This window comes from Bombus fervidus, chromosome 5 (assembly GCF_041682495.2).
Source record: "Bombus fervidus isolate BK054 chromosome 5, iyBomFerv1, whole genome shotgun sequence".
NCBI lineage: Eukaryota > Metazoa > Arthropoda > Insecta > Hymenoptera > Apidae > Bombus > Bombus fervidus.
In genome coordinates this window covers 8,833,913-8,856,219 of record NC_091521.1, presented here as the reverse complement: position 1 = coordinate 8,856,219, position 22,307 = coordinate 8,833,913, and the positions used below count along the sequence as shown (strand labels likewise).

At 36.3% G+C, this 22,307-nt stretch overlaps 1 protein-coding gene across 4 annotated transcripts in view; it reads left to right on the top strand.

The window, feature by feature from the left end:
* Nucleotides 1-14,786, top strand: part of Atg16 (Autophagy-related 16) — a 238,607-nt gene extending 223,821 nt beyond the window's left edge. Inside the window, exons 9-10 of one of the 4 annotated variants that reach the window (XM_072003915.1) lie at nucleotides 11,370-11,465; nucleotides 14,569-14,694. In XM_072003915.1, the coding sequence (XP_071860016.1) occupies nucleotides 11,370-11,465 (96 nt within the window). In that variant the 3' untranslated portion in view covers nucleotides 14,569-14,694. Of the gene's footprint in view, nucleotides 1-11,366; nucleotides 11,481-14,568 lie in introns of those variants that run through there. The other 3 variants (XM_072003919.1, XM_072003916.1, XM_072003923.1) reach the window with 3 other exon arrangements.
* The last annotated feature ends 7,521 nt before the right edge of the window (nucleotides 14,787-22,307 follow it).

Here is a 22,307-nt window from a genome sequence, read left to right as displayed (position 1 = left end):
GGGAGAAAGGGAAGATCACTGAATCGAAAGGGGAAAAGACGGGAGAAAATAAAAGAAGGAAAAGCATAAACAGGCAGAGACGAAGTAAGTCCAATCTATCGACTCTTACTCGGAACAGGAGGATGCACCTATCTACTCTGCTCCCGCAGCGTTGATCGTACAGAGAGTTAGAATCTCCTTTATCTCTTTATCTCTCTCTCTCTCCCCCCTCGTTCCTCTCTTCCTTCTCACCTTTCTCTATCTTTAGATATCTCTGTCTCTTCTTTTGCATATTGCATTTTGTGTCTACGTGATTAACTCGCATGCTTACCTAAACCTAATATACCGAGGAATGTGTGTTCGCACGATTCCCCACGCGAAGAGGATATCCACCCATCGTTAATTCTCCGAACATCATAACGATGTCCCAAGGTAATTTGAAAATCCTCATTATCTTCGAACCGGGAGGAGCCTCCGCATGCACACGTAGTGCAAAGGGTATACTGCTTTTCGTGATCGAGCGTAGATCTTGAATCGATAGCCAACGATATTCGTCACCGCTCGAGGGAGCTTCGTATTATTCATTACGCGAAATCAGAGGATGGTCACGAACGGATTCATTAAGGCGCGCTAACGTACCGATCAATTTAATCCACAGAGAGTATGGTTTACAATTGATACAAGATGCTTTATTGAATAATCTGGCATCAGAACCTTATTCGGTTTAAACCGGTGGATCCCGATGTTCGAACCATCTAACTTTGCTAACGAGCTACACGACTCGAATCCGATCTTGGCGATTTCTCCACCAGTTCGATTGTTTGCCAATATAGAGTTGAACGATTATGATGATTGTATTCAATGAGATTCTTATTTAAAGCATCACACGCAACTTGGTATATACCGTACTGTGCTGAAACGGAATTTGGTTTCATAAATGAATGTAAAAATACTTGGTTGTGTTTTGAATCTATTGGTATTCCTTAACAAGTGCTGTATTCAAGAAGTATTGGTAATTTGTTAAGAAGATGTTGATTAATTTGGTATAATATTATGTGTGGTTATTGTGCTTTCGATAGGAAAAATTTCTTAGAAGCTCTAGTTAAATAATCATTCGACGAATCTACTATTTTATTGTTGGTATTTCAAGCTTCAAGCACTTCAAACAATTTTTATATCATTAGTATAATTCAATGAAACAGTATTTTAATAAATATAACGAGTAAACGTTATAATATTTATAACTATACGTGTAATTCAAGACTTTATTTAGTGAATTATTTTTTAAAAATTTGTAAAGCAGAAAGGACTAGGAATAAATACAATCATAAGGAGAATGTCTAAAAATTTTTCTTCATGTAATCACCGTAGACATATTTCATAAAAATATGCAATTAATTGTAATTACAAAACCATTCTAAATGGTTTAGGACTTTTGTACAATACCATACATACATCGCGCTGCTGAAAAATATATTTTCTATTATTTTTCAGTTTAAAGCGCAATTCAAAATATAAATGGTCTTTCACCTTGGTGTTTCATGAAATATGCATACGAAACAGGTGCGTGCATGTATTTAATATTTCGGAGCCAGTGTAGCTACATCCGCGTATTAAATACGTTTCATTAAGGTAAAAAATTTCAAGTAAAGGGGCATGTATAGTTTCTGTAGCGTAGCCTGCGAACATTGGAAGTTACTGTAAAATAAATTCTAAAAATATAGAAAAATAATTTCTGGAATTAAGTCATCGACGAAATTTTCCCACTTGTTTTATGTAGAAATTGAAACTGAAATATTTTATTTCTTATATTGTCATTACAATTTTATTCTCTTTTTGGTTTTCTTTCCTGGTGATTAAGACTCCAGAAGATATTATCTTTTATTCATTTTGATCTCTATATTTATATTTATCTGAAATTATATCTTAAAAGTGTTACATAATTGCTGCGTTTTATCTACTGTTTATGTTCTATGTGATCGTAATAGCCTATTAATGTAGGGCTTGAAAGATAAGCGAAGTACGATAAAAAGGAAATAGTATTGTTTGAAAGGCAGTAAACTGAAAGGTACACATTTAATAGTATATCATTATGTTAACAATAATTGGACTGTTGTAGATAAATTAAATTATATTAATGTGTAGCTACTATGGTTACACGGAAATGGAAGAGTTATCTGTTTGGATATAGTTATCGAAATTTCATAATAATTTGTCAAGTATATATCTAAAGATAAATTTGCGAATATTTAAATCTGCTTAATGCTGGAAATCTATGTAATCCATGAAATTGAATCTGTTAGTTTCTGAAATATTTTTTAGTGCGTTTGTATTTCAACTTTGTTAGGATTATACGACGTTTCAGGGCTCGTTTCAACATCAAATTAAAGAAAAAAGATAATCTTTCTAAAAGATTAAATCGAAAATAATTGAGAATTAACTCTTGTAAGGGAAGAAGTTTTAGATTTCCTTTCCATAAAAATGAAACCTTTTGTAACTACATTTTAATTAAAAATGCGCAATTAACGCGAAGAATGAAGCGTCACCCTATTTTCAAAATAAAAATAGTAATAAATTTCTTACAACAATACGTTTAATTGTTAGTCCTTTCTTCACAATTTCACGATCATACAATTCTTAATCATTTGTTACCTATAGTATTGTCAATACATGTAGCATTTTTAATACAACTGAAACAATCAGCAAACGATGCACTGGTCGTTCGCAAAATATTTTTCGAGGCTATAATGAGCTATTGAACGGTTTTCAATACAACACAATACGATTAAACATTTTCTCTTTACAATTTGCGCTCCATTTCGTTTGGAGCTATTGTAGAATGGCCGACAAACACTTGCGCTCGTCGACTAATGACAAAATCGTTGTACAACGCCACCCAGATTATTTCCTCCTTGTCGTTATAGCAAACGCTTTTAGCCGCGAAGCTACAAAACGAACAATAAACATCAAATTGCGCTTGCGCGCATTCTGTTGGCGGCGTTGTCCGTTCGCAAATCGGTGCTATGATACATTAACCACGAATCATAGCCGCGCGATTCGCGGCGTGCGAGAGGCGCGAGTTCGGTTTTGCCTCTGCAAATTCTATTAGCCTCCGTGCGCGTATTTCTCCGTCGAAACGGTTCCTCGTGTCTCGATTATGGGCAAAATATTCGACAAACAAAGCACAGTAGCCGTGCAAATACTCTTTGTTCACGGTGGTCGGCCGAAACTTCTCTATAACGTCGCTCTACGGCATTGTGGCAATGTCCAGACCCGTCGACAAAAGCAACCTTTCCCTTTGTTCTTTCTTCATCTATTTTCCGATTATCCTGCTCGTTTCTCTCCTCCCACTTCTCTCTCTCTCTCTCTCTCTCTCTCTTTCCGATCTTTGCTCTCCGTCGCTCATAAACGAACGATACCCAACACAAGCTTCACGTGCATACAACCCAATCTCTTTCGTTTACCCTCTTTGTTCAGCTTTTTCGTTTTGGGAATATTTACGCTATCGCACGGCCTCGTTTGTTACCTGCTGCGGCACGGGGCCGATAATTACGTTGCGGCCGTTTGTTTTAACGCTAATAACAACCCGTGACCCTCGAACGGCCACTACAGCCCCCCTACTGTCCCGGTGGTTGGTGCAAACCAACGACCAGCCTCGTGAATCCTCTCTCTAACCCGCTGCGTTGTTTCTCGTTGTCCTTATGCATTCGTTGTGCAGATATTTAATCAAGCCATCCATAATTTCTCGATCGCCGATAAGGCGGCATTGGTATTTCCCCATAATAATTAATTCGGCTCGCGTCTCCTCCGCTTGTAACGGATGTGATTACGTCTTCTAGTTCCCCGTTCGTCCATTCACCGTCGTGTTATTTATAATTGAACTAAGTCAATTGCGTACCATCAGCACATCCTTTCTTGATTCATTACGCTTTGATCGTGATTACCGACAGCTTTACGGACCAGCGCCATAAGCCGCCTTACGTATAGCTTCTATGTTGATTTTTATACACATGTGCTTCTAACACGTTTTATTGCAATTGAAAGTGCTGATACATTTAAAGGGATGTGAAACACGTTTAAGTGAATAGCAGCTTACGCGATGAAACAATCAGCTTTTTGTTCGATAACATCGGCTTTTCTTGTTTAACGACCAGTTTTAATATTTGTTTTATACTCATTGCGCGTTTTTTTCTGGTTAACGTGTTTAAATCGCCTGTTTTCAGAGAGGTAATCCGACTTGGTGCATATTTGATGCGATGTATTATATCTAGGTTTGGTAAATAAGATTTTATAAAATAAGAGCCGGATGATAAACCCAGATAGAGTAATCTTTTTAGGTATTTGTTTCATAAAAAAGAGGAAGCATAGGGAATATCTGCTTTAAAAATAAACGTGAAAAGAGAAATAAAAGAATTTTCTGTTGTTAATGGTAATTCTTTGTTTTCTCAAAATAAATGGTAGGCAGAAACATGTGAATTACCTGTAACACCGTAAAATATTTCACTGAAATATCGTTAATTTTCTCTCTTACATATCTGTGCATGAAATTGTTATTCCCCAGTTTGTTATTTAATACGTACAAAGTTCGTATCTGAAATTCGATACGTTGAAATGAAATGTGTAAAACAACAGAATAATCGTACTATGTACTTACTTCATTATAAGTTAAGATAAATTAATAACTATAAATTAGATCAAATTTAAAACTATTAATATTTTACCACCAACGAGAAAATTGAAAGCGTTTGTGCAAAATTAGATCATTAATTCTTCCAGGATCAAATTCTTCTTAGACTATGGGAAAAAATTTTTTTTAATCAATTGTTAATAGTAAGACACGTTTTGCTGTTTTTTTATGTCGTTATAAGAAAGATATAATAGATGAAAATTTAAGATCAGTTTTATCAAAAACGTATATATTTATCATTATTAATCATTTAAATCATAAATCAAGTGGAGTTACATTAAATTTGTTTAAAAGAACGTTTTAAAAATATGCTCGGTATAAAAAAAATATAAGCTGGGCGATTACCTTGCTTCGACTGATTTATTTCATTTTAATGTAGAGAAATCAATTGGGGGGCTCAATAAATCAAGAGATTGTTTCTTTATGGGTAGGGATTTAGAGGGAATTTTACGGTTACCTTCACGTTTTTCAACGAAGCAGTCACCACTTTCAACATCACTTGTAATGCCAGAATCATTATCCCAAATCATCTGCCGTTATAGCTCGTTCAAGCCATCTAGATAGCTATTATGGCGCTACCTATAAAAAACAGCTACATAAGTACTCCATACGTAGCTTCATTTAGAAAAAAAGAAAGCGAGATGAAGGTACTTCGAAATCTTCTTTACATCTGTATTTGCGAAAAAAATCTATTACCATCGCATTACATCTCCGCCTGTGACTATCCACTTTTTATAAATAGCGTTTCTCAAGGAACCTTCAAGCTATAGCGACGTTGATTCCTACGACCTATAGCTTCACTCTGTATATATACTCTCTTTCATAAGTATTAAGATAGTTATAAAAGTAAAAATAAACTCAGAAATTATTCGAAAATTATTGAAACCATTAACGCACGAAAATATACGACGAATGACTGTTCACTCGCTTTTGTAGCTAAGTCTTGCGAATAATTTTTATAAATTTTTACATCATGAACCTTGCATGAATGCAACATCATGATCGACTGTTTCCTTGATAATAATTTAATCTAGTCATCCTATTTCATATGAGACTGGACTAAATACTGGTGAGGTGTTCTAATACCTATGAACGTGAGTGCATGTATGTGTGCCTCCCTATTGATTTGATGGAAGAACTTGCGCTCGCAGGGATAATAGAGGTCCCGCAACAGAGACTTCAACAAGAAAACAAAAAAAAAATGGGGGGAGGAAAAGGGAAAAAAATTCACGTTCCGAAGCGTCTCGAGATTCATTAGGGCAGTAAAAGCGTCGTAAATTGAGAGCTGTCCGAAGAAATTTAAACCGTTCCAGGGTGTGACGATCGTAAAGCGAAGGAGGGCCCGTGGTAATTGGCAGTTTGGCGCGGCGAAATACTTCAACGTCCCACGCTAATTACCTAAAGTTAAGCGTTCGTGCTGTGCCAAGTTGCATTTTGCAATTCGTGGAGTGCAATCGACGCTGGGTGCTCATCGCCCGGCCGTGCACACGGACCTAATTCGTGGCCGATGTACCTATGTGTACCTCTGCTGGCTCTGCTGAACCAGCCGCCGCTTGCTCTCGGCTTTAGGACATCGTATTCAAATGTAACTACGTGCTGCCGGTGACGGCGTAATATATAAACTTGTTATATGGAAATAGATGCGTGTTTTTACTGGCTTTCCACCAGGACCAGGGGCGGAGGCAAAGTCATCCTTTCTCTCTCTCCCCCTCCTCCTCTCTCTCGCTCTCTCTCTCTCTCTATCGTGTTTCCTTTCCCCTCTCTCTCCCCCTCTTCATCATTACTCTCTCTTTCTCTTAGTCTTTCTCTTTCTCTGGCAACGCGGTTATGCAAGTCAATTTAAATGGGCTGCCGGCATCCCCCGGTAGCTCGTTACCAGTTTGACGTTAGGTGCTCGCGTTCGACCCGATAACCGGCCTGCTAATTAAGCACGTTGTACTTTTTGGCCTTGTTGGTGCGATTAGTTGCTCAGATACGATTGGCCGGACGATCGTCGTTACAGTTATCATAATTCGGAATCGCGCAGCCCAGCCCTGTTCATTTTCTCGATCCGTTTCATGGGACGTTCCATCGAACCGGGTCGAACAGTGAAAACCAGCCTGCTTTTGTTTTTACTCTTAATTATCCGTTATTATAGCTCGCGGCGCCAGTCGCACTCTTCAAACTGCCGAGGTGCCACCACCAGTATTTAATAATACGTCGCGGTAATTAATCTGACCTCATTAAAAGCGTTCAAGGATTTTGTTGCGTACACTTCTCGTATTTACCTTCGCGAAAATCCTCGTGTAACCTTCACGATGACAGCTAGGTTAAACGTTCCTGTGCAAAATACACGACGCTTTGTGTTAAAGGATCGCGTTTCGTGTATCACTGAATTTCTTGTCACTTTACGCTGCCCTTCGTCTTCTTTTTATTCCTTTATTACTACTCTTCGAACCGTGAATCGTGATTTTCTTGAGAAATTACAACCTATTTTATTCTTGTTGCTTCGTGTGTTAAGAAGAAGGAGCTTGTAAAACGAGCGCTGCTATTTTTTGCTACTATTTCAGTAGACTAGAAAGATATGAATTGTACGAGAAGGTAGCATTATAATATTCGAAAGTCATGCAGGGAGTAAGATCCTTTTTTGCTGATAAATTATTTTAATAAATCAACGTTATGTTATTGGATGATTCTTTCAGGGAAGCCGGGCAAATATTGTTATTTTCGATAGTAAATCGATATGATCTTTTTGATCAGTTCTCAACGATCTACTTGATCCGTTTAGTAAGGTATACATTAAAATATTAGCGAAATATTTTATTTAGCAGCGACTAGTAATCTCTACGATAAAAGTCTATAAAAAGGTATAAGATGAGAAGACTATTATTATATAAAACTCTGCGGGAAAAATAAAAAAAAATTCTGGAATTTTTTCTTAATTTCCGAAAGCATTTATTTAGGTGCCTGGAATAGCATCTACCTTGGTAAGTTTAGGATTATTATACTAAAGACTAACCCCGGAGCCAGTCATTAAGATTTCTTTGTAGATTACCGTACATGTACGTTTAACGCTGTTCGATATTGTATTTTTACCAAATTAAAAATTAGTGAAATTATTAATAAAAATTAGACAAGAAAGATACATATTTTTAAATATTTTATTTTTGAATACTTTATTTATAAAAGATTTAGAAATATACAATATCCTGACTAATACAATTCTTCAAGTAAAAATACAAAACATAGTGAAGAAGATTATAAAAAACAGGATCATAATAAATAATAGGATCATGATTAATAGGTTACGTTCTATTTTTTCTTTCTTTTCGATCGAATCCTTCTTCTACGTAAGAAGTTTAGATTCTGAGCAACCACAGTATTCCAAAGAGTGATTACATTTCAGAAACGTTATTGGAATTACATCACAGGTGAATTTCCTTTATTCATTATCAATTGAAAGATGCAAAGTTTTCTCTCTGAATACATCGTCCTGTACGAATTTTAAAGGAAGTCTCGTGGAAATAAGGGGATTCACGAGGAATATTTTAAAGCCGTGAAAGTGCCTTCCGGAAATATTTAGAAGACTTTGAATTATTCAGTCGGTATCCGCGGACAGATCGACGTGGAAGTCGCTTCAAGCAGCATATTAATATGCCCGTTGCGTTTAACATTGAAATTCATTTTTCACGAGGCTTCAATTACACGTATAATTAATATAGTTCTCGCATCGCTCGCGAATACAAAATTTTGTCGATCACTTAATAAGATACCATTGTAATAAATAGCGATAGTAACGCAACACGTGATGATAAATTTGAGCCACAACTAATAGGCATTCTTTGTAGAGAAATTTTGTAAACAAAGATATGATCATTCACTGTTGAATCTATACTTTTTACAACCGACTTAGTACACGTTTAATTCAATGAAACTGTTTGTCGCAAACAATGCTAGTCTATAATTAATAACTTGTAACTTGTCAGTTTGCTAGTATTATTAGTAAATTATTACGTGAAAGAGCTCGTAGGAAGTTAGTGTGACTCCTTGCAGCTGCAGCCACAGTCGCTACGACTAATATCGAAACAGTGACGATACGGGAAAGTCGTTCATGACGATAACTTTATATCCATTGGAATCGGGCGAATTTTTGTTCTTTTCCATAGGAATAGTCAGGTAGCGGAATTGCGTTCGGGCAAGTAGACTGCAACGAGCGACAGGAGGAGATATAAAGTGGTACTTTGCCTCGAAGAATCCTCGATTCTCTCGACTCGATATGACACTCGAGACCGTCCTTTCGCTCCTGATGGTCCTCCTTGTCGTTCTTGCAAGAAGGTAATTTAAAGCGAAGAGTCTCGCGGCAATTTTAACACCATCGCGCCGAAAAGGATATAATAGATGGGAAATTGCTTACCGGAGGAAAGGAACGATGGGGCGCGCGCCGCGTAATGAAACATCGTTATAAAAGTACTCTTTATTAACGAACGCAGGAAGAGATCCTTAGTTTCTCGGCCAACGAAATGGAATTCCGGAGAAGCTGATCCTCGAGCCGGTGCACGGAATGTCCGCTCGATGAAATTTTATTCCGTAACAATGAAGCACGTACTGCTTCAGCCGATACTAGCCGGATATAGCCTTCTCCTCGAAGATAACAAAGAACTCGCTCTCTCTGGCCTTCTTCGAACAGAGAAGGCTTGTCGTTCGACGTTATTAACGGACGAAAGATTTGATATCGAACCACCAGGTGGATGCAATACACATTGCACATTACCTTCGATACAGATCATAGGTTTCTTTTTACCAAAATTATCCAAATCCTCGCTTATACGTACTCACGATAAAATATCGAAAATTCTTTTGTAAGCAGAAATAAGAAATTGGATTGGTGATAAAATTAGGTCAGATGGATATATATCCAGATCTTTTACGAATATAGTTAATTCATGTGTGAGACTTTCAGAAATCAAACTGACCAACGCCAATTTCTATGAATTCCTTAAGTTCATTGTTCAAGTGGACAATTAATATTCAATATCTGGAAAAAACAAATGACTTATTGTTATAAATTTATTTATCGTATGTAGGTGGTATAAATAATTATAAGTTGCAAATTTTTCAAAAGTTATGTTTGTAATCGTGGTTTCAGTTTATGGATTTGATCAGCATCACGTCTGAACGACTCATATATGTACAACTCATGTATGCAAGAATTTATAGCGACTACAAATAAGAACTAGCTAAATTATTTCGTATTGCGTCTTCTTTCATAAATCGCTAATAGTGGAAGTGATATATATAGCATCCTGTATAAGATGTGCTTGCATGGAATTCAAAACATTTCACGTACAAATCTCGCAACTAATCATAAATGATAAATGCCACGTCCATGTTAATTCAATTTTGGTCGAACTCGATTCTCAATCACTGTCAAGGAACGATCGTGTTCACGCTTAAATCGACAAATGATGGACTACTGTTTTTCGGAAATGCTTATCAATAATCGTATCAAAACTAGAATATAAATTGTACTTGACTTTTGAGATGACCTTACACGTCTTCATAAACGGGGGGATATCAATCATATTTTATTCTAGGAATTTTCACTGTAGTCGTTATGATGTACGTTCTATATCCATTTAGAATATATTTAACGATTCTATAAAACTAATACGAACTGTTTAAGTATCTATAAATAATGTTGAATACGAAGGATTTCAGTGAAACGAGTAAAGCAATTATGCTACGGAGTTATTTCCTGTTTATTTTATTAAGTATATATTTGTTGCCAGATTTATGTTAATATGGAAATTAATGTGGGGAAAGTAGTACATTGGTTAATTTTTAATTAGGAAATTTCTTTCGTATATGTATCTTTAAAAAGTTAAATCGATCGACTCTGTTTTTTGTAAAACTTTTAGATTTGATTACCCAGGTATATGATTTATGTTCGACTTTTAAGAAACAAATGACTTATAAAAGCGAATTCATTTATTACAATAAGATGAAATAAATAACTAAATTTTACATCTTGATTAATAACATAGAATAAATTTCTCCATATTTGTCAACAAACACGATGACAATTAAGAATTAACCCGAGTGCTTTGATAAAGTAGATTAAGACTCGATTGGTCAGTCCAAGTGAAACGAACTACAGTATAAATCACGAAATTCTATTTCCATTATGCGAACCCTTATTTATTTTTCACTCCACAATATAACAAACAATTTTGTTAATTCGAATTCATCTTCGTCAGTATGTTGCGGATATTTATGCAAATTCTATATTTCTGTGAATTAAAAACTACAGAAACAGAATCTAAATAAAAGTTCGTTTAACTTCTCACGTTTTGCTTTGAAACTTTTGAAGTATCTTTGTATATTTTTATGTACGCATTCAAATGCATGGATATTCACAGTCTATTAATCAATCGAAGCATCGATATTAACATCTCTCGTTAATTGCAAAATAGTTTTATCGAAACTTGACGCATATATCAGTCCATGTTGCAACATCAGCGTTACGTTCGACTATCATTAACGTTATGAATGCACATGTAGATTCTGTGGCACTGCCAACGCACGGTGGAGGTACGGATTCGCAGTCCCTCGATTCTCGAAACTGTCTCGTCATTTATCTCGAACGTTGGTAGCTGTCGCGAAAATAGTCTACACTGTGACTATTCGTATCCGTTCGTTCATCTAACCATTTGTCTTTCAGTAGGCGTCGCTATGTCAAGCACGAATGAGTACGCAGCGGGTGAAGTCATCCCAAGTAGATCCTTACGCGAGATATGACGAACATCTTCCCTGTACGTAGGTACGTATACCCCGTGGTACGTTGATGTCGTCCCGAAGACGTGCGCTTTACTTTCCGCGCACGTATGCACGTACAGACCATAATAAATAGCGTGGAGAAGTTCGCCTGGCAGAAGGATAGAACGGGAGGGAGATAAATACGGAGAAAGGGGAGCAGCTGGCTGCGCGATAGAGGGAATAGAGTAAACGAGAGAGAAGGGCAAAGCCCCGTTTGACTCAAGAAACCTTGTATTTCCGACACTCATTACTCGCGTGACTGATGACACGTGAATGGAGGCGACAAGAAAAGCACGCTCGTGGGCTCCTTTTCTCCCACTCGATTCCTTCTACCTTTTTCTTCTCTTCGTTGCTCCTTTTTTCCCTCATCTTCTCTTCTTCTTCTGCTGTCGCGTACACGAAGATGCATCGAGGCCACCCCGTACATTGGCCCTTTTCTTTATCACGCCTTTTCTTTCGAGCAAACCACCCGCTCGTTCTCTCCCTCTTCTTATTTGTTTCACTGTGTGGCAATTCCTCGACAAACGCAAGTATTTCGCATGCAATCCACTATCTTACCTTGGCTACGTGGTTATGAGTTCCTCGTAGACACCTCCGTGATGGATTCTATTTCCTTCGACGCCAGATTACCGCAAAATATTCTGTAGCTTTCAATTCTACAGCTATTACTCATAATTTGTCGGCGGAGCTCCTTCGCCCAAGGTCCTGGCCTCTAACTGCCTCTGGCCTCCAGCGACGAATGTTAAACGACACTTTAGTCTCTGCCCGCGCTCTTGGATAACAAAATGCATTAAAGTGGTTACGTTATTATGCACGGTAAAATTGTTTGACGTTTCTTGCTCGCTATAATTTTCCAATTTCAGACCGTTGTTTGTTAAGAGGAAGGTACAAATTTCTCTCGAAGCGCTACTATGCCGCATTTGCTTGATATTTAATGTGCACTTTATCGTGTTTTGTATCGTTACACTATTTTAATTGAAACTTTAAACAGGAAACAATTATAAGATACGATTAACTTATTTCAGGAGAATTATCTATCAGCTTTCGTTAGTTTCAACCAGATTTGGATATTGTTTAAACAATATATAATTATGTATATGTTAATTCGTTTAAACATATAAATGATTTTTTTTATTAATTCATTATTTGGCTATCAAGTGAGATCATTTTCTATCTGTCTTTTGATTTATGTAAATAAATTCAGAAATAAAAATTCTTCAAAGTATAGTCATTATAATTCTGTCATGTCCAAGAACAAATTGCCTTACAGTGTCTCAAATGCGCAGATTATGTAGTGACTTATTCAAAGATAGCTGAAATAAGAACAGTTTTGAAAGTATGTAGATACTTCTGTTGTAAAATAATCTGTTGCTAGTTTTATTCTTTTATAATTAAATTGTTTTCAAAACGCAACATTTGAATCTCCGCATTGCCTATTTTATTTGAAAGTGTCATCTAAATTATAAACTTACTTGGAAATTGTTCATCTAATCTTGATATAAAATTAAATTATCTTTTGCAATTCATTTTTAATATAAAGATGAATTAGTTGAAACATATCATTTATTACGCCAACTTGTCACTTTTTATTTATTTTCAAATAAAATGTACAGACGCCTATCAACCAGTCTAATAGATTTTAAATAATATCCAGAGTGCTTAGATCATTGTTATTACTGGGTGGAGCCACTTATAGTATTTTTCTCTCTTCACGAATTTTTTCTTTCCCTTCTACCTCGTCATCAAAGGCCTGAGGAATCAACACATTCTCGCAGGAAGTAATCATCTCCTCTAATACCTATTTCTGACGTATAAAGCAACATTAACCAGCTTCTTATGCCGTAATAACGGATGTAATCTTGGAAAATTTTCTTAAGCCCCAGAACTTAATCTGCACTGCATTAATCTAGTCCGACATAAGAAGAATTCTAGCATTGCTGTAAAACAGAAAATACCCGTGCTATGTCATCATATAATACAGTGTACCACTATACGTACGCGAATCAACATATCCGCGCCAGCCACATCCTTCAAAGGGAGTTTACCTTGCTACATCCCTTACGTCATCTGCGTATTTTTCTCATTAAAAATTGTTATAGAAACTTTCTAAGTCTAAGAAAGATATAAAATATGATTTCTCGTTTCGATTTTATTCCAAGAACATAAAAATTCGATATGGTAGAAGGATCAATTTTAACTTTAATTAATTTTAAACTAATGTCATGTGATTTAGATTGTTGATATCGACAAATATACCCCTCATATCTTATCTCACTATAAGTGACTTATTTACATAGATCACTTTTCATAAATCCATTCTTTGAGGGATAAATAATACTAAGTTCATATTCATATATTTATGAAAATAATTAAGAAATATAACACTAATAAAAATAAAAAAAATAAAGGGACGCGCAAAAGGAAATATATTACGTTTGTCAACGATCTGTTAAATGTCCATTCCCTGTTAACTAATCTCTTATTAAAATTCGATCCAATATGTTGTTTATTCTGAAACGATATCAAACAAATACGTATAAAGAGATTATCGATCGTATCGATGTAGCTTCTAGCAGTAGAATCACTTGACGATCAGGGAGGGATCAGACCATATTATAATGCAATCAAGTATAGGTGGATGCGCTCACGCGAGACCCCGTAATGAGTTCCCATGTTAGAGTATCGCGGCAGTTACTGAACGCGGGAGGCTACCCATCATTGTTTACTGCATTCTCCTCCCCATAGACCCTGACCGCCCTTTCTCCTTCATCCTCCGTCTCTTCCTCTTCCTTTAACATCGTCTCACGCCTCAGTCTTTTGCTAATCTATTATTCTTGGCCGAGCTGCTTCATAAACTGCTTATCGCCCCCAATCAAGCCTCGAAGACGTAGGTAGGTGGATGGGACAAGACGGCGCGTTAATCAGATCTATCCTCATCTTCCTCTCTCTCTCTCTCTATCGCACGCTTTTTCTTTGCCCTGTCGGTGTCTACACTGTGTGGCTGTTGTACATACGGAGCTTTGCCTCATTTTGCCCTGCTGTGTCTTATTAGGACAGGATCGATAAACTGCTACTGGCCGTGATACACGTTTGTCAAAATCCCGCAGGTGTCTGTAGCAAGCCACAGATTCATCCCGCTCCTCGGTCTTGACGAGCTCTCTACCACCGGAAATTGAAAACAGGAACGAGGGAGAAAATGAATGGCCATTGCCTGGTTTTGAGCGAACTTTTCGTGGTGGTTGAAAGGTGGAGTAATGAGATATTTATGGTGGATTCGTGCAGCATCAAAGTGATATTAATATTGGAGTTAAAGATATATGTATAAAAGTTAATTATTATAACTTTAAGCTATTAGGTTACAATATATAAAATATCCAACTGTATATATAGTTTTGATTTTTTATTATTTATATAAACACATATAAAAATTAATAATAGTTAAATTAAGATCATATATAAACAAGAAAATCTACAACTTAAACATAACACATGCAAAATGATACATCTACGAAAATAAAAGTATTTGTTGAAAAATGGATGGAGAAAATTAAATATTTAATATATCACAGTTTAATGAATTGATCAAGTTCTCGTTCCATTTCAATTGCAAAATAACGTGATCTATTAAAATACCATTATCACTTCCTCAATTTCAATCGAACTGGTCAATTCCATGCTGTTTAATCAATCTATAAGACATGCGTGAAACATTTATCCTTATCCTCACTATTCTTGACAAAACCAACAAAACACCACATGATACGATGGTACATGTATTGGATCGCGTGCTCTGATTCCATTGATTAGATATTTCATCTATCACTACATCAGAGCCATATAATGCATCTTGCATCGAATGTATCGCGTTAATACTGTTGGCTCGTTATAACGATGAGTCTGCAGACAAAGTAAAGAAAACAGAAAAAGAGAAGAATCGCCAGTTACTGTTACGGGCCGCTTTCGTTTCTCTGTCCCCGATTTTTCTTCAGTGTAACCGCAACGTCATCTTCGATCACTCGATCACTCGTCTTATTATGTCCAGTTCTACTAAGTTCGCCGTCCTTCGCGTCCTTCGCAAAATCTTTCCTCGGACGATTTCGATATGGAAAGTGACAACGATCATTCTGATCTCGGCACCTGCTATTCTTTGACTTTATGGCAATGTGCTGTGCAAGGTCGCGCACAATCACGGTTTTTCATTAAGGAACGAAGTTGCACGATGGATTAGAACTTCTTGAACCTTCAAAATGGATAAGGAACGAGAGACGTCAGCCGTCATGACAGATCGAATCGTTACTTCCTCCACAAAGCCCATGGATTATCTGTCTTTTGTGCACAACGCTCTGTGATTTCGCTGTTGCTTCGTTATCTAAGAATGTTAATGGGAACAGGAATGGTAACCGTAAGTAAGAAGAAAACAGGTGAATCGAAGCTGGAGAGAATATGTTTGGCCTTCTTGTAACCGGATGCATAAATTATAATTTATAGCTGAAGCTTGTTAGATGCAACAGTGTATTCGATAATATTATTGGTTTTGTAAAATATATACGTATAATGCTCTATTATGATATTCTCAAGTAAGTGTCTACTGAACTACTTATTTCGAATATAAGTTGGTGTATTTCGAAGAAGACATTTTACTACGGACACAAACCTTCTCTAGATGGAGGTTTTTTTATGGTTTCAAAGTCTCTTTTAAATGGAATTATATATTTTTATTTCGTTAAGTGTGTGGCCTATCCTGAGACAAATTTATTGAAATGTGATATATGTTGGTCTTCTAACATTCCATTGTTTCGCTGAACGTCCATAAAATTTTAATAAGTAGAATAATTTATCGACTTGAGTAAACACGACGATTTTTTTATTAGTGTGCTTCAAAATCTTCTGGAAGATATTTTACTCGTCGCTAGAGTAGAGATAAATTTGATAAAAGTTTCATAAATGGAACTCACTTGCTTTTCTATTTCAAATTTGTTTTTATGATTGTTCAAATTTGCTGGAAATATTGGCTTTTACACTAGAGAGGTTTCTTACATACTGCCGCAAAGTTTCACTTAAGGAAACAGAATGGAAAATATAAAAGTCTGTGCACACATACACGAAAGTACATCTATGAAGCAAGTACATATTCAGGAACTTAAAGGTTCAATGAATGGCTAAAGGGAATAAGGAGTAGAAGTTTGAAAGTTAAGCACTGAATAATTTCAATTTGAGGAGAAGAGAGGCGAAGAATTTGAATTGAAAGTAAAATAAACAGTGATATAAATTTCGAAATGGAACATTTTCTTGAAGACGAACTGTTATAAGAAAACTCTAGACATTTGAATATCTACGTTTAAAATATAAATGAATAGTTTTTGAAACTATCTCTTCCTAGAAAAATTTTCATTAATATATATTGCGACTTGAAATTAAAAATTCAAGTAATTCTTTGAATGTTTTTCTACATTTCTACTGTTATTATTTATTATTGTAGTCAGTTTGTTGCAATGAATCTTACAAAGGAATCGAAAGATAAAGCAAATGACCTTTTAAAATGAAGATATACTCTTATTTACTCATAACGTTTTATGCTATTTTGCCATAAGTCTTTTATTTTTGGTTCATCACGAGCCGTTCTTGTTAACAGAGAACGGATAGAGGATAAATCTCATTACGGATGGATGACGAGACATCTTGTGTTTCTTTTCCATCGTCAGAGACTGTTGATGAGACATCTTGCATTTTCTGTATATCAATCAAAAGCGATTATGAGCTACAGCAGCATTAAGAAACCCTTTTGTGATTTATAACGTGATGACAAATTGATTATTGATGATAAAATGACAATTTATTAAGAATCTCAAAGTTCAGAAAGTACCTAGGAAAGTACCTAACCTTCTAGAAAGTTTAAGGGTAACTATGAGGGATAAAATAAATGAATGAACGAGAAAGTATTTCAGACGAAATGAATAGTTTTAGTTTCTCAAGTGATATTAATAATGATTTACGGTACAATAGATAACAAGATTATTATACGACCAAAAACGACCTAGCTATATAATTACCAATGAAAAAGTCTCTTCCTCAATGTACTAAATCTCTTTTATACGATAGAGGATTGTATTCATTGCGATAATTGTGAAACTTCTCCAAATACTATATTGGCTAACAATAAGAAATCTTCAATACATGTTACTTCAAAGAAGCTTGGTCTCAATTGCCACGGAAACGATCCCGTTTAATTTCGTACACAATTATTCGCCTCGAAGAAGTTCCGCGGTCCGGCGGTACAAGACTGTCTACGAAATGCATGGCGTAGCTCTAGTCTCAACGATTTAATTAAAGTACACGGCTGGATGCTTTTGCACGAACCGAAAAGTAGTGAAAGCAGACAGTAAGAACTTGAAGCCAGTTTCCGGTTTGGCCATCATTCCCCTCCCCTCTGCACCTTTCGATTGAGGTTTACTCTTTGAGTCTGCTAACTGCCTACCGTCTTCCTAAGGTAAAGTCCGTTCGCGATTCCTTCTTCTCCCTCCGGCAACGTGGAAGGAGTACTTAAAAGTTTTTACGGGGCGTTCTCATTGAAAGCGGAACCGCAGACGGCAGGCCTGCAGCGTTCATTGAAAGAAGTAGCTGTGGTCGCGGCGCATCCTCACCCTTGATTCCATGGAATCTCGCGCCGCCTCTCGCGATTAGCGCCACGCAGTCGAAAGCTCACTTCGGATAACTGTGGAATAGAAAGGCAAACGGGACGAGAGGGACACAGCCTGAAAAGAATACTTAAGAACAGAGAAGATCGGCGCCGATATGCTCTCGATAGCCAAGCAATGACACGTTTTCGAAATAAAGAAAAGAACACACAGTGTTAAAATGGTTATGTGACCGCGAAAAGACATGAAATTTAATATTGGCAAACTAATGTTGTTTAACGTTTAAATATTCTACCATATTTATTTTTTCACATAGAATCGCTCTCTTCTTCGAGACATCTTCTGCAGTTCATAGATAGCCTATAGATGTAGTATAATATAGTAAAAGTAATTAAGTAATAAGCCACGTTTTTGTGTAAAGCGTTTGCAGATCAATTTGAAAATTAAATATAAAAAATGGCTGCAAAATATAACGCTTAAGTTTTACCGTAACGAAAGAACTAAACTCGAATTAGCAAGCAGTGAAATGTTAATCAATTCGCAACAAGCCATACAGTTTTATTTAAAAATTCAAGTTACGTGTATTTAAAAATTGACGATCTCCTTAGTCGATCTATTCGAAAATATCGTCAAATTCTTTTTATTACAAAACTTAGGTACTACACTGTATCTGATACATTCGCCGACTATTTATACAGGATTTCTCGTAAGAGACTGCTTCTGCGTGAGCAAATGAATATACCTAGTAACTTGAATGGTAAAGCGCTAGACGATGTTAGTCTGCACGATGTCCCATGATTTTTTCGGACAGACAGCCATTTTATCATACGCGGCATTGAGAAGTAAGACCGTTGAACGAAGAAAAAAAGAAGGATCGAAGGGAAGCCGGTCTTGAGAGTCGTGAGTCTCACCTCCGTTCTCCTTATAATCATAATAAACTCAACCTTGGCATCTCTCACCACCGCAGGGTACGTCGTGGGCTGAACCAGGAAGGGCGTGTCCATGAAAGAGAAGAAGAAGCGAACGCTGGGCTCAAGTGGGATGGAAATGAAGTCGGATAGGATTGAAGTTGCGGTCACTTCTTGTAGCCGCAGTCGTTGTTGTTGGAACATGGGTTTTGCGGATTCCCTCGTTTACACCCTTCATCGTCCATCGCTATGGACCGTCGTTAATCGCGCCTTTTATTTATCGGATGCAAATTGAATGCGTACCAGCTCTCACAGCGCCCGTGCTGTCTTTCTCTCTGTCTTTATTCTCTCTTTTGGTTTTGCTCGGTGTGTCTGTGAAAGCCCTCGCGATTCTGCTCGCTCTGCTGCGGGCAAAACACCACGTGAGACGCCCGTCACCGATTACACGCGCATTCGCGGTCGATCGCCGTTTTACTTGTAGCGGGAGGCAACCAGCGAAAAAAAAAAAATTACCGCTACCTCGTGAGCGAGCAAGCACGCCAGACACGGAATTGTTTTCCGAGTAACATTTCGCCCGGCTGGCAAAAATAAATGTGCCACGTTGGATTCCTATTAATTCGTGTTGCGAGCTGACCGAACGTAACGCGTTGCAATTTTCGGCCGCGGTAACTTTGCTCTGCGGTTTTCAATCCCTCCCTTCCTTTCGATTCTGCTCGTTGCGAACAACATCATATTTTCCACATAAGAAATTATTCCTCCCGCTGGAAGAGTAACTGCGTGTGAGGACTTTATACGTCGTTATTATAATTACTAATAGAATGGTGCTGTGTTATGAGGGAAGGAAAGTAAAAATGGACTGAAAGTTTTCAATGAAAATATTTGACAATTAGATTGTACGAATATTTCAATATTCAATATAAATATAAGTATTTGCTTGAGATAAAGAGTTGAAAATACTTCAAGATTATAATTATATTTTGAAATATGAAGTTTTGATGTCTATTAATCATCAGTCAAAAACCTACCCAGAAGGATTGATATAAAGATACCCTTTTAAATGAAATTGTTTTATTTCATTGTAGAATTTAAATGTTGGTTAAAACCAACCGAATGGTTGTTCTTTAAATTAACCTAATGTTTCAAGAGGAACTTTATCATAAAATTGAAACATAGAATTATTCACATATACGGTTCCTTAATATCTTTCTTCAATATCCGAAATACACGTCTCTTGTAACAATAAAAATGCATGATTGAATTGAAACTGACAGGAATAATGTAGCAATATCATAAATCATTTCGTGTTTTCAAATTTCTCTTAATAGTTTTCGAACAAATTCGACCTTGGAATGCCAGTTGCCACAAGTTTGTCGCGTGATAAACGCAGTAATGAGACCGAAAAACAGTTATAAAATGGCAATTTGAAACGAACGCGCAATAATGGGAACACAGGAGCGTGAACGATGGAAACGAGCCGAAGATAAACGCGATTCAATTTTGCTCGGGAACATATAGGACGCATTAATGGGATTGCAATAAAACGAAAACGCTATAGACAGGCCGGTTTATTAATTGCGTGCAACGCTTCAGGTTCTTTCGTGGAATCGCAGGGCAAGATCCGTGTGAAATAATTGCAACCGTGACCGTCACTTTTACGCGAAACTGATTTGCTCCATTACAGGTGTGCGGCCTGCTATTGAATAATTTATGCGGTCGAAAGCTGCTGGTGGGTGGTACCATAATTCAAGCAGCCGCTATCGATAGAACGTAGAAGCTGGTCCATGAACTGGTATTCGCCTACGTGGGCGTGTATAAATAAGACAACGTGTCGATCTAATCCATCTCCTAAAAAACGTTATCATGCACGAACTTCACGCATTCTGATCATTTCTGCCCATTCTCTGGATCATATTATACTCGACTTATACACAAGAAACTACTCTTATGTAAGTTATGTATTAAGCGAAAGGTTAGGACACTGAACTTTACGTTGCTCGAAAGATGTTTATAGAAGAACATAACGTCATACAAAATTTGTGGAACTATTGTTTGAACTTTAAGAATTAGAACAAAATTATGGACTTTTAGGAACTAGCATATTTTGAAGGATTTTAAATAACCAAAAGTTTCGCGAAGTATATTCGTAAGATTTCCAAACTTCGAATTTTTCAAGATCTTTAAAGCTTTGACAAGCCTTGAACCTTGTGAAATATTAAAGACTTTGTATCATTTTTGTGAACTATTAGAAGGTATAATTTACCAATTATACTAAATACATAATTTACTAGCTATAATTTAGTTAATAAAAAAAAAAGCTATAATTTATAAAAGCTATAATTTACTAATTAACTGTTGCTATTTTCTGTTAAATATATTCAAATAGGTTTGCTATATTTTTTCAGTAATTTTCTAGATTTAATTCTATTTTGTAGCATTAAAAAATGTCTCAAGCTTGAAAAAAATACAAAACAATTACTATTTGTATGTAGCTGCTCATTCCTATTCTTCGCTGAAGATTTTCTTAGAATATTAAAAGTCTTTTTTGTTTGTTCAATCGTGAGCAAAATTGAAATATAAAATTTTGGATTAAAAGTTAATAATAGTTAGTAAATCGAAGCTTTTAATTGAACTACATATTTATTTGAAATTAAAAATAATCGACAGATCTCTTGATATGTTGGATGATGATATTGTTAGAATTTCACTTGAACCTAAAATATGAGATTACTATATGTACATTGGGGAGTAGAAATCCGCGAAAAGGTTAGTTATATGAGAAGTCAGTGGTCGCACGCTATGCCGCAAGTGACCCGTAGACTTGCTACATGGAATATTATATAGCCGGAAACTGTTCCCACGGGTTACAATTGGAGTAGAGCCATATTGTGTTTATGATGCATCAATTACTGTTACGCAAGACGTTAGAAGTGCACGTAGCTAGCAGGAACATGAAAGTTTTGTGGTAATGAAACAACTTCCGTGACCTTGACACCTTCCTCCAAATGCAAATTTCATTCAGTGATTTTCCAACCTCCTTTAAGCTTTATAAAGCGAGTTTCTATAGTGACCTAAACGTTATAGAAACTCTGATAAATATATTTCACTTTATTATAAAAGACATTTTCTGTCATATTGAAACTTTAATGATAAATTTATATTTTTATGAATAGAACTGAAGAAATGAATGGAGATTCCTATCGCTTGTTAAATCCTATAACGAATATTTTACTTTGCATACTAGTTTTTATATTTCTTTTATATTTATTGCATTCTGTAAATTTTTCCACAGATTTAAATTTTAAT